This window comes from Schistocerca piceifrons, chromosome 1 (genome assembly GCF_021461385.2).
Source record: "Schistocerca piceifrons isolate TAMUIC-IGC-003096 chromosome 1, iqSchPice1.1, whole genome shotgun sequence".
NCBI lineage: Eukaryota > Metazoa > Arthropoda > Insecta > Orthoptera > Acrididae > Schistocerca > Schistocerca piceifrons.
The window spans coordinates 879,785,938-879,800,699 of NC_060138.1; the positions used below are offsets into that span (position 1 = coordinate 879,785,938).

Sequence of the window (14,762 nt, forward strand, 5' to 3'; positions counted from 1 at the left end):
ATTACAAATGTGAATCTTTTCTTGTTTGTTTAGATGTAAACCATGAGTTGTATACTCATTTCTTATCAGGCGTTCAATTTTGAAATTCACAGATAATCTCTTTCTACACACGTCTGTGGCAGTGTTGATTTTTTCTAACATAATGCAGTTTGCAGCTTTGATTTTTCCATTTAGACCTTGTGCGTCATGTGTAAGTGATATTGGATGAATTATGACATTTGTTTTTGCACGAGTTTAAGTATGTATTCCAAAAGTATCTTTCATGTTCCTCTGGAATTCTTCCAGAAGTTTATCAGTGTTATTTGTGCCACCAATAATGATTAAAGTATCGTTAACGGAGGAGTTATCACGCTTTATTCTCAAAGATAATTAACTAATGAAAGGAATCTATTTAAGTGTGGATTTTCCATGGAAAGAAGGTAAAATTTTCTTTTGGTATGTTAGTGTCAAAGATCTGGCTATTGGATACATCAATAAACTGTTACATGAATAAAATCGATGTGATAGACAAGCTATTTGTTTGTTTTGCAACTTAGTACACAGTCATGATGGTCTTTATTCCATCATCTATGCAGCACAGTGTAGACTGCACTATTGAGAACACAGATCAAAACCCAGAAATCCAACAGCAACCTACAAAACTATCAAACTGAGTAATCCATTCTGTAGTTTCTTTCTTACGTTAGCCCCAGTGGGGCACTGTCTTTTCAGAACAAAATGTCTATTTAGCTGATATTACATCAGATCCAGAAACCAGAGAAGAGATTTCCAGAGATGTTTTATAGAAAACTACCTTACATTATTCGATTTAGTTCTGAATCTTCATTCTCTTCCACAAACAAATTAAATGAATTCCAGTTACTGCACTTTTATATGATATTTCACTAGAAATCACTTCCCATGCTAATTTCAGCTTTCCTGTTGCTGTATCCAGTACTGCTGTGATCAAAAATACATGGATATTTTCCCCCTAGACCAACAAAAATGAATATTGAACTCAGAACCATTTCTGATTTTTCTGGGTACACAGACTACCACACAACCAAAGCAGAAATGTTAGTAAACTGAAAGTTCATAACCTGTAAATAACAAAGATGTGGTATGCAGCTAAAAGTAGAGCATGCCGCATTCATCTACCATAGTGTGGCATGCCATATGACTCAGCTATGTCAATTCATTAGACTGAGTGCGTTTCATCTGAAGTTGCAAGCTAGATGTATGCCTTGTTCCAAGCTGTGTGCCACACCGCTTTTAACATTACTCAGTAAGCACTCTGTCTTACTTGCTTAGTCTTGATGTGGTAAAGACACACATATAAACAACATGATTTTAGTTCTTAATGCACAAATTTGGTTTTAGAAAATAGAGTTTACCAGCTGTATCCTTAACTTCACTACCAACATAACAGCTCAGACAGAATTATTTCCACATTATTTGTCAGGTCTGATGTTTCTATGATGAAATATATTATAATAGTAAGGGAACATTCCAAAATGTAACTAAATGATCTTGATGAAACTTGGTGGATCCGTAAAGGGATAAAAATAGTGCAATATATATTTTGTTCATTTTTGCCCAGTGTCACTTTTTAAGTGAAAAAACACACCTCAAAAGATAACTTGGCATATTACCCTTGAGGGAATATCTTCAAAACCTTGAAACATAAAAAATGTGTTTCACATAAATATATACAGGGTGATTATAGTTAAAGTTGTAACTTTCAAAACACTGTAGAAATAATACCAGTGGTCAGAATGACATCAAATTGCAGCAGAATATTATCAGAGAAGGGGGAAACATAAGGCAGAAGAAAAAAATAGAGTGAGGATTGATCAATAGATGGTGCTGTATGTGTCAGAATATGTAAATGAAAACACTTGTCATGCACACAACCCACTGAAGTTGGTATAAACATGCCAGGTACATGGCTTTTCCTCCTTCGTGTCTGTGATGTTTGCCATGATTGTCTCAATGCAGGAACACACACTGCTTGTAAAGCTGTATTACAAGAATGTTGACTGTGCACACATCACTCTCCAGAAGTTCTGGACAATGAAGGGTTTGAAAAAAGGCGTTGGTCCGATGATTGATGTGGAGAAATTCGAAAAGACGTATTCTTTTGCTGTGCAACTAGGTAGAGGGAGGAAATGAATTGATTTGACATCAGTGGAAGCAGTGGCCACAGCAGTGCAGGAGGAGATGAGTGGTGGTGTGCAAATGTGTAGTGCACGGAGAATTGCCCGAACATTGGACATACCCGTGAGCACAGTGTGTAAAATCCTACAAAACGTCCTTCTTTGCTATCCATTCAAACTTACTCATGTGCACGAGTTGCTTCTCGTTGACCCACCAGCAAGAGAGACCTTTGCTTTAGAATTTCTTGCTCGCATGGAAGTGCACAATGACTGGCCATGGAAGATTTTGTGGACAGACGGAGCCCACTTCCATCTGACAGGATATGTCAGTACACAGATTTGTCAAACATGGGCAATGGAAAATCCACACGCAAATCAACCGGTACCACTTCATCCTGAAAAGGTCATTGTGTGGTGAGGGTTTATGGCATTGTTTATCATAGGGTCATATTTTTTCCAAGAGACAGATTCTTCCGGTCCTGTTACCTGTACCATCACTGGTAAGCACTGAGTCTTTTGCACAACCATGCCACTCCAGCTCTCCAACAGTGTGGATGGGATCATTTTTATGCAAGATTGTTGAGCACATGCATTGCAAATCCAGTTATGCACTTGCTGAAGTGGCATTTTGGAAATTCTATAATTATCATCCACCATTTACCTACAGCCCGACAATCCCAATCACCTAATCTTAATCTGTGTGACTTCTGGCTGTGGGGCTATCTGAAAGACGTTCGTTCAGTGTTCTGACTGCAATCTTAGCTGCACTGAAGTCCTGGCTTGTGCAACAAATTCTGAACATGACCCACAGAAATACTTTGATCAGTTGTGGAACATGCTGTTTCTCAATTTCAACTTGTTGCAGAAAATGGTGGACAGCATATTGAATATGTTTTGTGCCAGTCACATGGAAATTAATAATCCAAAATGATTTCAAATGATGCCTTTTATGCAGTTTTTGTCCTCAGGACAATTAAAAACCGATGTTAGTGATGCTTTTTATGTGGTTTTTGGCCTCACAACACTTAAAAACCGATTTTTCCCATCCCATGTGATATGACCTTGCCATGGTGGATGGGCTTACGTAACTAACAGTACCACACCTTTACACCCATGCACACTGACTAGTACAGTTTGTTCAAATCAGACGTACATGTTAGGCATTGTTATATGATTCATTTGTCATTTTAAGTCTACCACTATTAAATTATGATGCTTACAGCACCATGTTTTGCTACATTTCGTAACTATTTATTACAATTTGATGTCATTCTGATCAGCAGTGTTATTTCTACAGCAGTTTATAAGATTAACTTTAATTATAATTACCTCGGATACGTCTGAAAGAACAGACACCACACAGACATGTAATTAAGATGAGATGGCCAATGATCTCTCCAGTGCAGATGCACACCAGGCTTGAATTCTTATGGGAATAAGCAAAACATCATTACTCATGAGAATAATGGGCAAAGCGAACTACATTAGTAGTCTTTAGATAAGTTGACAATTTGGGTCTGACAGGAGGCATGCTAGGGCGGTCCATGCAATTGAAATGACCACTGTGTCAGGATGGCTCAGAGGTCAGAGCATCTACCTAGTAAGCAGAGGTCCAGCACAAATTTTCAACTTCCCCTTTGATTTTAATCAATGCCTGCTTGTCCGTAATTCCTGTGTGTCTTAATTAATAATGGCTGCTGGATCAAAAAATAGTGTCTGCTCTTTCAGACATGTCCAAAAGAACAGGCATCAAACACATACATATTTTCTTAATTTAAAATAATAAGTATCTTATTATTATGATACAAAATCATTACAATAATGGTAATCTGTAAATAAATGCTTAAATGAAACACTTTTTTACACTGTGCACATAAAATGAATGAAATTTCTTCACATACTGTGCATAATAAAACAAAGTTCAGCAGAATTCTGAAATTGTGGTGGGTGATAGTTTAAATATCCTTATCTGTACCAGGCATACTTTAGCACAGTGGAAAACCTCAGCAAACAGAACTGATTATGTACTAGTAACTAGTATATTGTTTCTCTAGCGGAGACAGATGTCAATCATTCAGCAGAGCTAGATCTGAAAATCTTCTCACGAAGTTCTTCCAACATTAAAAGCTGTAAATGTCCAATGACTGTACCTGTCCCACAAGCCTTTTGGGATCACCAGATGTACAATTCCTTACCCACAGGTACAAAGTTCAAAATAGTTCTTTCACACTGACTACCCCACCACTTTAATAACAACACAGATTTTTCTCCCAGACAGGAAAAATTCTGTCAAATATCTTTTGATGTCACAAGAACATTTGGGACCTCAAAAAGAGATTCTTGAATTCTCAGTCCAAACATTCCATTAGCTTCTTTTAAAACTATTAAAAAATGGGGTAGAAATAAGGATATTTAGAGGATCACCAACCATTATTTGAGAATCCTGCTGAATTTTGTTTTATTTTGTGTTGTCCATCATGTGTATTATGTGAAGAAATCTCAATGATTTTATGTGAATGGTGTAAAAACATGTTACATTTTAAGCATTTCTTTACAGATTGTCATTATTGTGATGATCTTGTATCATAATAACAAGTTGCTTATTATTTTCAGTTGACAAAATATGAGAGAGTGCTGCAAAGTCATGCCTTTGACCTTTGTGTGAAAACTCAAAGCTTTTTGACATAAAACTAACTCTATTAACATTCTACATATTTATTATTCATGCTTACACATGTATTTCTTGAATTAGTCATCCTGGGGATCAGCACATTTCTCTCAGCAACAGACTAGTTTGTCAATATCATCATTGTAGAATGTTTAACTTTCTTGTTAGAGCCACACCCTCACCTCTGCTTACACTGCTTCATTACTATCAATGTTAAGTCCCCAAAGGTGTTCTTTAAATTTTGGTACCACTCTGCGCTTCATCACACGTGTTGAGTTTAGCACTACCATTTACACCATTACAAGCACAAGCAACCCATCATCGTGCATTACTGATTTTGATACAATCATCGCCACACACAGCTTTCAACATAGGCACTTGCATCAGAAATGTAGGCAAGTTGACTGAGTAATACCTCTACTGATACTAGAACAGAATAAAAAAATTTGGAGGCATTAATTTTCAGCACACCTTTGTACACATATGTGAAATGGCAAATTAAAAGACTAAGAAACAAGAATTTAAAACTCAAAAACAACAATTTGAAGCATGAACCCAAAATAAGTAAAAAATTGGTATAATAATAAGCATTTAGATATTTTAATTAGATACACTGACATGACTGGCAGCTCATTGTGAACAACTGATTTTTTAAAAAAAATGGCATTTCAAAAATCAGTTTTAATATACAAGGACGGATCTGGCGTGAAAGCTGCTTTAATTTATGTTGTAACAAAAGTTTCCATTTTGCAAATTTAATTAATGGTGGTGCAGTATTATGCAAAATTTCTGATTGTTACAGAAGTTGATACACAGGTTTCAAGGATGTTACTGATTTCTTATATCACACACACACACACACACACACACACACACACACACTCTCTCTCTCTCTCTCTCTCTCTCTCTCTCTCTCTCTCTCTCTCTCTCTCTCCCCCCCCATCTTCAGGCCACAAGTGGCCTACCGGGATCATCCGACCGCCGTGTCGTCCTCAGTGGAGGACACGGATAGGAGGGGCGTGGGGTCAGCACACCACACTCCCGGTCGTTATGATGGTATTCTTGACCGAAGCCGCTACTATTCGGTGGAGTAACTCCTCAATTGGCATCACGAGGCTGAGTGCAGCCCAAAAAATGGCAACAGCACATCTTATATCACATACATTTTTTAAAAACGTTTGATGATTTTGAAGAGATTCCCTATAAACCTAATATGCCAAATTACCTTTCAAGGTGTGTTTTACCCCTTAAAAATGAAATTGGGCAAAAATGAAAAGATATACATATTGTATTATTTTGAACCCTCTACATACCCATCAAGTTCCATTTAAGATCATTTATTTACACCTGAGAATGTTCCTTTGTAGTAAATAACGTGACAAGAATTGGTCAACACTGTAATTAATGTGCATCACATTCCTGACTGTTTCTGTAGTTGCCCAGCAGGAAGTATTTAAATTTTCTCTAATTACTGCGTATATTTAGTACGTCTATGTATTCAGTGCAATGTATTCTTGTCAGAAGCTCCTTCTTGGTTACATGATTATGCTGGGGCATGTGGCAAGAAAGTGGTGAAGTTTAGCCTATTGGGAGTGGGACTTTAGACCAGCTGAGTTCTGTCACTAACTTAGCATCATCTCCTCAGTTGAGTGGCTGCTGCTGGGCTAATAATATATTAGAGTGTGACAAATGAGAAGCTGCTATAGAACCTTGTCACTATTTGTGTTCAGCTTCCAAAGCATATTCACCCTGTTATTGAAACATATAACAACAACGATATGATGGAATGGATATATCCGCACATCACATAGATGAGACATTTAGTTGCAGATAGGTACAACAAAAAGACTGCTACATGTTTGACCAGAGACCTCAGCAGCATGATACATTGTTCGTGTGTGTGAATCATGGGTTTGTGTGTGTGTGTGTGTGTGTGTGTGTGTGTGTGTGTGTGTGAGAGAGAGAGAGAGAGAGAGAGAGAGAGAGAGAGAGAGAGAGAGAGAGAGAGAGAGAGAGTTCAAATGTTTAACAGTCATTTTGTTGTACCTGTCTGCAACTCAACGGCTCTTCTGTATGGTTAGTAGTAACATATGTAAGAGAAGGAAAATTAAACAGTCAATTAATCACGGGCATTCTGTATCAATGAATTCATGGTAACAAGTTAGATGTAAATACTGATTTTTCATATGCCTATTTTTTTCGTATTTTGCACCAGCTCATATACTTGGCAGTTTGATGTACAATAATAAAAATAGTAATAATAATAAATGAAATGTTAGTTGCCTTTGCCACAGATATTTTCATTTCAAATTACTACTGTGCTCTTTGGTCATTTCCATTGATGTCATCCATTCCACTGTTTGAACAACTAATTTACAAATTTTTACTGGCACAATTGAAAAACAAAGTATTTTTTTTATGTGCCCAACAAGTTTACAGTTTCATTTGTGAGCAAAAATTTAATTAATGTACCAGGACCCCAAAAACATACCATTTATCAATTTTCAATTATTTTAATAAAGTGTAAATAAATTGAATGATTTGAAACTTATAGGAATTCATTATCCTATGGTTGTACTTGAGTATTACAGAGATGTACATTTTATCATCACATGAGTGTTTTGTTCATATAAACATGACAGAGATAAGGCAACACACACAGCAATAAATATTTGGTTTTACTTACTGGTAAAAGCAATGTCCAGCTGAAATAAGCCAGTACTCTGATATAAGTGTGGCTCCACATTGAAATTCTCCCTCCTTGTAGAGTGCTGCCTGCCATGGCCAAGAACCAGGTCCAGCATTGCCGCCTCCAACAATCCTGGAATGTCGAGACCTGTACATGATATATAATATTTTTATTAATCATATTTAACTAAAACAACACCATGTACTTATGATCCGAGTGAGAATGATAATTTGGAGTAAGTGAAAAACAACTTCAAATATTGACATGTAGAAGAAACAGACTACCCATCTTTTCCTTCAGTCTTTTAACATTAGGAGAAACAGATCCAGGGGGTCACTGGGCAAAGGAGACTTCCCAAAGGAATAGACAGATATTCAATGTTTATAATGTTAACAGAACTAAATCAAGTGCCTGTGTAAAACATTACACAATCTGACTGATAGGCACTTATCAGAAATAGCTTGACTCTAAAGTTTTGAACTGTTTTTCTTCACAACCATGTAATACCATAGAAAACTTAATTGAATCTGAACAACAATCCAGTGAGTGTGTTTTTTCTTTTATATATCAGCTGTCTTTACCCAAATGCTACAAAATGTTTGTTTTACAAGACTGATTATTTCTGATTCCTGGTTAGTGTTTTACTTCTAGCACAGGGGGCTAAGCTGCCCCACTTTTAAATAATTTTCAAAGTTCTACTGCAATTATTGTATTTTTAATCATTGTACGTCATGTTGTGAACATGAACCAGAAAAGGATAAAGGGCTGGATTTACTTTCTGTGCTGAAGACTACATGATATAAGAAATGGAAGCAAGTTATCTGTATTGGCAGTTCTCTACCAACACCCTTTAGTGGAAAAGCATCATATGGATAGTACATGAATGAAGAGGTACAAATCATAAGGTAGAAATAGTGTGTCATCTATCTCCATAAGATGAACAGCAACTGGAAAATGAAATACAAACAATGGACAATACAGTGCAGCATTGAGTAACCGTGGCCTCAGGTTCATGTGGTCATGGCATTGGACTGCGAAGGTGGAGATCTGGGTTTAAATCTCCCTCATACACCACTTTTTTTCACAAAATTATGAACTGTCCATCTGGTCACTGACATGTGTTTTCACTGTATTCAAAGTTGTGTGTGTATTGCGATGTAATGTCCATTTGCAATGGTGATGTGTAATGAAGGAACCACCTATTTGTTCTACTCAAGTACCACATGTTATGCCTCTTTCATTCATTTTTGGATGTTTTGACTTTTGAATACCTTCATTTTAATGTAGCTCATACCTATTTATTTGCTGTTTTCATTTCTGTGAGAGATCTATTAGACATCTCTCTTGCTCTCACTATTCATTGCATTTACTTGCAATCATAATATAGTCTTACCACATGGCTTATATTCTATAAACAATGTGTAGTATGACAATTGCCAAGACTACAGAAGGAGAACAGACACATCAATGACAGATGAACAATTCATTAATTTATGGGGAAAAGAAAGGGGAGCCCATGAGAGAGGTTTGAACATGGATTTCCTCCTTTGCAGTCTAACATTGTGACCAAACAAGCATGACACCTTAGTTCTTGCAAGTCGCTCAATGTTGCACATCTTGAGGTTGGACCATTCACTGTTTCTATTTTGCTTCTTTTTTCACAGTTCAGTACACCTTTTTCTTGTTTTCATGCTTTCTCTGAGTTCAGTTTTTGATGGGCTATCCACTGGGCCATTTTCTCACTAAATCTGAAGAAGTGCAGTGTGTAGTTTCCCTTGTGAGCAACACAAAAAAATTACGTCCCACAATTTCAACAGTACACATTCTCAGAAGGATCAAGGAACATATTATTTCCTCTGATACACAACTCACCTCATGTAATGATGATGATGATAATAAAATCACAGAAATTCTATCATATAACATTAAAAAATTATACTATCACCTAGCACATAATGGATCTTAGTCTGCACAGTACATATGGTAGTAAAACTAGTTGTCATAATATAAACAGTTGTTTTATGATACCTAGCCCACTGGTTTACAGCTTGTGGACGTATTCCACATTCCAAATCCTTGCATGTTACATGCAGCAATTCCTGCTGGGGGCACTCAGAAGGCTGGAATGACAATACAGATCTGGAAAGAAACGGAAATGTCTGCTTTATGCCCTGTTACAATGGATGCATTGCAGAACAATGTAGTAAATATGCACTTTGCAAAAATATATTGTTTATTCTGTAATATGTTAATTGCACCCTCAATGTTATGAATATAGGATTTATTATCTTTTATTCAAAATGTAGAGGTAAACCTTGAAAGTTTTAAGAAAATATCTGATCAATTCCATAAAAAAACGTTGACAGCAGCCTTCAGAATAATACATTATTGTGAAATTAAACATTATCTAACTGTAATAAATGGTTTAAGTAATACTCTATAGGACTTTCAGTCCTAGAGTTGAAACATGCAGCTTGTAACTGTAAAGTTTTACATTTCAAAGTAAATAAGGAGATCTGTATTGGTGATTCTTTTTTTTCCATTTGTTTAATAGATTCAGACAAGAAGGAAACAATACTGTAAATTAAAATCAGTTGAGGCACTCAGCAACAGCAACAGTGTGCATTTGTTTTTCATTTGTTTTTAACTGCCCTGTTCTGGTCCCATGTGATTTATATTTTGTTTAGGAAGTGAGAAAGCAGTCTTCAAATGTTGTTTTGAATTACCAATAGCAGCCATCTCTGTCTACAGAGTATTACTGAAGAACTTTTCCAAGAGTTTTTGGATGTAGCCAACACTAATTAGTTTGAAAGGGTGCCCTAGTCCAAACAACTTTAAGAAATGTACTTTCACAGCATATGACACATATTGTAAAAATAGGAATTCTTGCTGAATGGAAGATAGGTGGAAGGGTTGGAGGAAAATAAGAAATGTATAAATGAATTAATGAAATTGGAGGTTATGAAAAAAATCTGAAAAAATAAATAGAGGGGGTACAAAGACAGAGGAGAAAATTAGGAGGTAAGAGAATAAACATGAAATAAATAATTCACTAACTAAAAAAACCTAAAGGAATGAGATAAATAGAATGAAGAAGAGAGTGGAGGTCATGGGGGAGGGGGGGGGGGGCTATGGAGCAAAATGGGCAAGAATAAAGAGTGAAAAGAGAAAGAAAATTATGAAACTATCACAAGAGAATGATTTAGAGTTGACAAGGGCCAACTACCAACTAGAATCAACAATGCTTCAAGTGCCTCAACACATTATTCCATCAAGGATGTGACTTTTTGAAGTCATCTCTCCTAGACATCATTTCATCATCCACTATCACCTTCCACTACTCTGCTAACTTCTATAACATCTTTGTCAAATTGTAGGATGTTCCATGGTCATTATACCTACCCCAATGTTTTGATACCTGGAATTGTTCCTGTGGTTAAACCTGTCCCATGCACCCACCCACCACTACTTACTCTATTGTCACCACTGGTAAGCCATGCAGTGGCACAGGAAAAGCAATATATGAACCAAACATCTTATTCTCCAAGTAACATGTGTTCAATGTGTGGCTTTTTACACATCAATGACCACCAATAAACTGGCTGTACAAATGGATGAGCACTGAAAAACTGTCTGCCTATATCTATTACCCATGTTTCTGAGCATGTTTTACAGCACAGCTCAAGGAATCTGAATGTCTGAGCAGTAATGATAGCCATCCTAGCACATGGCAAAGCATGACAAGGCATCAGGTCTAGATGGAATCTGTTCAGAGATGATGCAGGAAGCAGTTCCAATCATAGAGTCATTCTTAACATGTCTATTGAATAAGGCAATAAGACAGGACAGGGAACTGAAGGCTTGGAAATCTGCAGGTGCCATTGTCATAAATAAAGCCCTGAATCAAGATCCCACAAAGCTGAAGAGTTATAGATCTATTTGCTAATACATTAGCAGAAGTTCAGGAGCGGCTACTCTCCAGACATCTTCAAAAGCACTGCGAGCTCCAGGGTCTTAGCATATGTCAGTTTGGCTTTCACAAACATAAATTAGTAGACGATGCCATTAATCAGGTTCTCCAAATTGGAGACGCAACAAACAATAAATATTGTACTATAGTAAATATTGTGCTGCAATTAAGATGGACATAGCAGGTGCATTCGATAGTCTTTGGTGGTCTGTGATGTCCAATCGCCTAGGATGTTTTTGTATTCCAAAATACATACATTAATGTTCCATGGCTTACAGTACTGGTCAGACTGTTGAATGGCTTGCTGGGTGGCACAACATAACAAAAACAATTATAAAGGGCTGCCCTCAAGGCTCAATAAGTGGGCCAACATTTTGAGACCTGACAATCAAGCCACTGATGGCTGCAATTGAGAGGTGGTGTAGGAACAACGAATTAACTATACATTTCTCTTCATGAAAAATCCACAACTGTTATTCATTGTCAACAATAAAACCACTACAGTTGTAAAAATTATTTATTTCTAAAAAGGAAGGCACTACCCAGTTTCAGGATAGATGTCCCATCTTCAGGTCCACCTGCAACAATTTTTAAAAGAATAATAATACCTATGCGCATGGGTAAGGTAATCAAAGCTAAACAGAACCAACAGAAATTCTAAGAAAAAATATAGATACATCAAAATATGAGTGCACACTTATGCATACCTAAGATCAGAATGGGTTAAAATATGTTAAAATAGTGCATCTCTGGTACATAACGTGCAAGAAAAAAATCCTCTTTAAGCCTAAATCTGCCACAAAGCCTCTCACAGAGGATCTACAAAAAAGAATAAAGGTTCCCAACTAGAAGAGTGGAGGTTACTATGAATTTTACGCTTTGATTGTTATGAGTGATTACTATTTTGGTTTCATTTTGGATTTTAGTGATGTGATTAGTGACGTTGTGAGCAATATTTCTTAAAAATCTTTCATTGTACTTTTTACTGTATGACTATTCTTAAGATGGTCAATAGCACACTATAACTACTGGTGTAGGCTATAAATGTTTTACAGGTTTCATTCCTTTCATATTAGTTGTTCCACAGATTTGTGCATATACAAATTAGTTACAATTTGAAACTATGCTCTGTAAGTGTGCTATATGCATTCTTAAGTGACATTGCATGAATTATGTCAGTTTACTTTGGTTTGACCCTATTGGTCGGTTTGCAATGTATTCACGTACAGATGTTGTAATCTGTAATTACTGCCTCACTGATATGTGAGAGAAGTTAGCTCTCATTACAGTGGATGACGGTGGTTTCTTAGACCTGTTGTTGCCTGGCACATTAATCTAAATTTTGACCATCAGATAGTGTGAGCAGTCCATTTGTTAATGCTACAAGTACATGGTCACTCCTGCCTGCATTTCAGTTTTGGGTTGTGTGTTGTACTGATTTGATGGGTGTCTATGAAGCACTGGTGAGTCACAAATTTTGCTCGGGTGCAGACACTATTTCCCTCATGTATCTGCAGATGCACAATCTATCAGGCCCCCTTTTTTGGATGTCTGACTGTTCAAAAGACCACCCATCTGTCTTCACACGGATCCATGTGTGGCACATTCCCCACCCTGAACCATTATAAGTTTTGTATCTGGGGATTTGGTTTGATTCTTTATATATTTTATTCCATTTAAGTATGTTTTCTGCTGTTCTAATTGATGAACTTTATCCTTTCATATGGTCCTCCTCTGCAAGAGGCTCTCTGGCAGACCTAGGATTGAAGAGGACACACATTTGCATTTCATGTACCAGGGATGCACTATTTTAATAATTTTAATCTATATTAACCTTTATTATGTATCCCTGTGGACTCACAATGTAATAGGTGTCCTTTACTCAGAATTTCTATTGGTTCTGTTTAGCTTTGATTATCTTAACTATGTGGATAGGTACTATTCTTCTTTTAAAAATTGTTGCAGATGTATCTGAAGAGGAAAACACGTCCTGAAACAGAGTAGTGCTTTCCTTTTTAGAAATAAATAATTTTTACAACTGCAGTGGATTTTATTATTGAAGCTAAAGTACATATATGCTGCTTAAGGACAAACTCTCCTTGAACAGCCCAATTGTATAAAAGCCCAATTACATGAAGCACTGTATGCAGGTTTTTAGAAGTTCTCCACAAGGACAGAAGAACTTCTTAGCACATGTACACAAAGTCCATCCAAATGCTCCTAAAATTATGGAAAACTGCAAGCACCAGCACTGGCAACTTACCCCAGAATCTGCAAAAATTTATCACAGTGCAACATTAATTGCCGTGTGGTCTTCCCAACATGCGCTTGGACTCACTGGCTCCACCTGGTACGAAATGCAGCCACACTAGGGTGATGTGCGCATACAGTACTACACAAGCAGAGACCCTTCTCATAACTATGGGAGTATGTCCTGATGACATAGCAGTACAGTTTCTTACCACAGCATACAGGTTATGGTGAGATAACATGGGTAAAGTACAAGAAATTAGAGGTTCCAGAATAACTAATAAGTTAGATCTTCAAGACTGGACATGTGACAAATGGCAGCAAGACTGGGATAGCGACAATATAGGACACTGAGGATACAGGCTCCTTCAAAACTTCAGAGAGTACAAATGAGTTATACTGTCCCCAGCTGATGTGTGGTTTATTTTATGACAGGGCTGTGGTGTTCACATTCACACTCCAAGTGGAAGTTAAGAGACATGAATCCCCTCAAGATGAAATGATGTTCCTAATTAGGAATGATGACACATTCTAGTAACTGAATATAATCACAAGCAATATATCTAGGAATGAAATAAACAGGTTCAGAACTGCTATTATAGACAGAAATTATGTACAAGAGATGTTAACAGAAGAGAAGAGGTGAATGACAGGGAATACATAAATGATGAATGACAGGGAATATGTGAATGGCAAGGTGGTATGCAAAACAAATGGCTGCAATATCGATGGTGAGGAAAGGATAAGCTGACAAATAGCATAAAAACACAGTGTTATCAGTGAAGTGTTGTATGGTGCCTGTTAACAAGTTTACACACAATTGTAATTTAGTTTTAATATAAATATGTTAGTTATTAGTAACAATATGATGTCATCATTTACAAATAGTTGTGATGATTATGTTTTTTGCCAAGTCACTAAAACTTGGACAATGAACAATAATTACAAATTTTTAAATGATTCATTGGATGTATAGGTACAGTATAGGTGGGAGATGAACAGGTGGCTGGTGTAGGCTGTTTTCCCACTCGGTGCAGGCAAAACTCTAAT

The 14,762-nt window shown here is 36.7% G+C and overlaps 1 protein-coding gene across 2 annotated transcripts in view; it reads right to left on the bottom strand.

Moving 5' to 3' along the window:
• Positions 1-14,762, bottom strand: part of LOC124716494 (serine protease nudel-like) — a 70,659-nt gene that overhangs the window by 22,088 nt on the left and 33,809 nt on the right. The window contains exons 6-7 of one of the 2 annotated variants that reach the window (XM_047243178.1): positions 9,521-9,631; positions 7,490-7,639 (exon numbers count right to left, since the gene is read on the bottom strand). In XM_047243178.1, coding sequence (XP_047099134.1) covers positions 7,490-7,639; positions 9,521-9,631 — 261 coding nt within the window. The remainder of the gene's footprint in view (positions 1-7,489; positions 7,640-9,520; positions 9,632-14,762) is intronic. The other variant, XM_047243179.1, reaches the window with a different exon arrangement.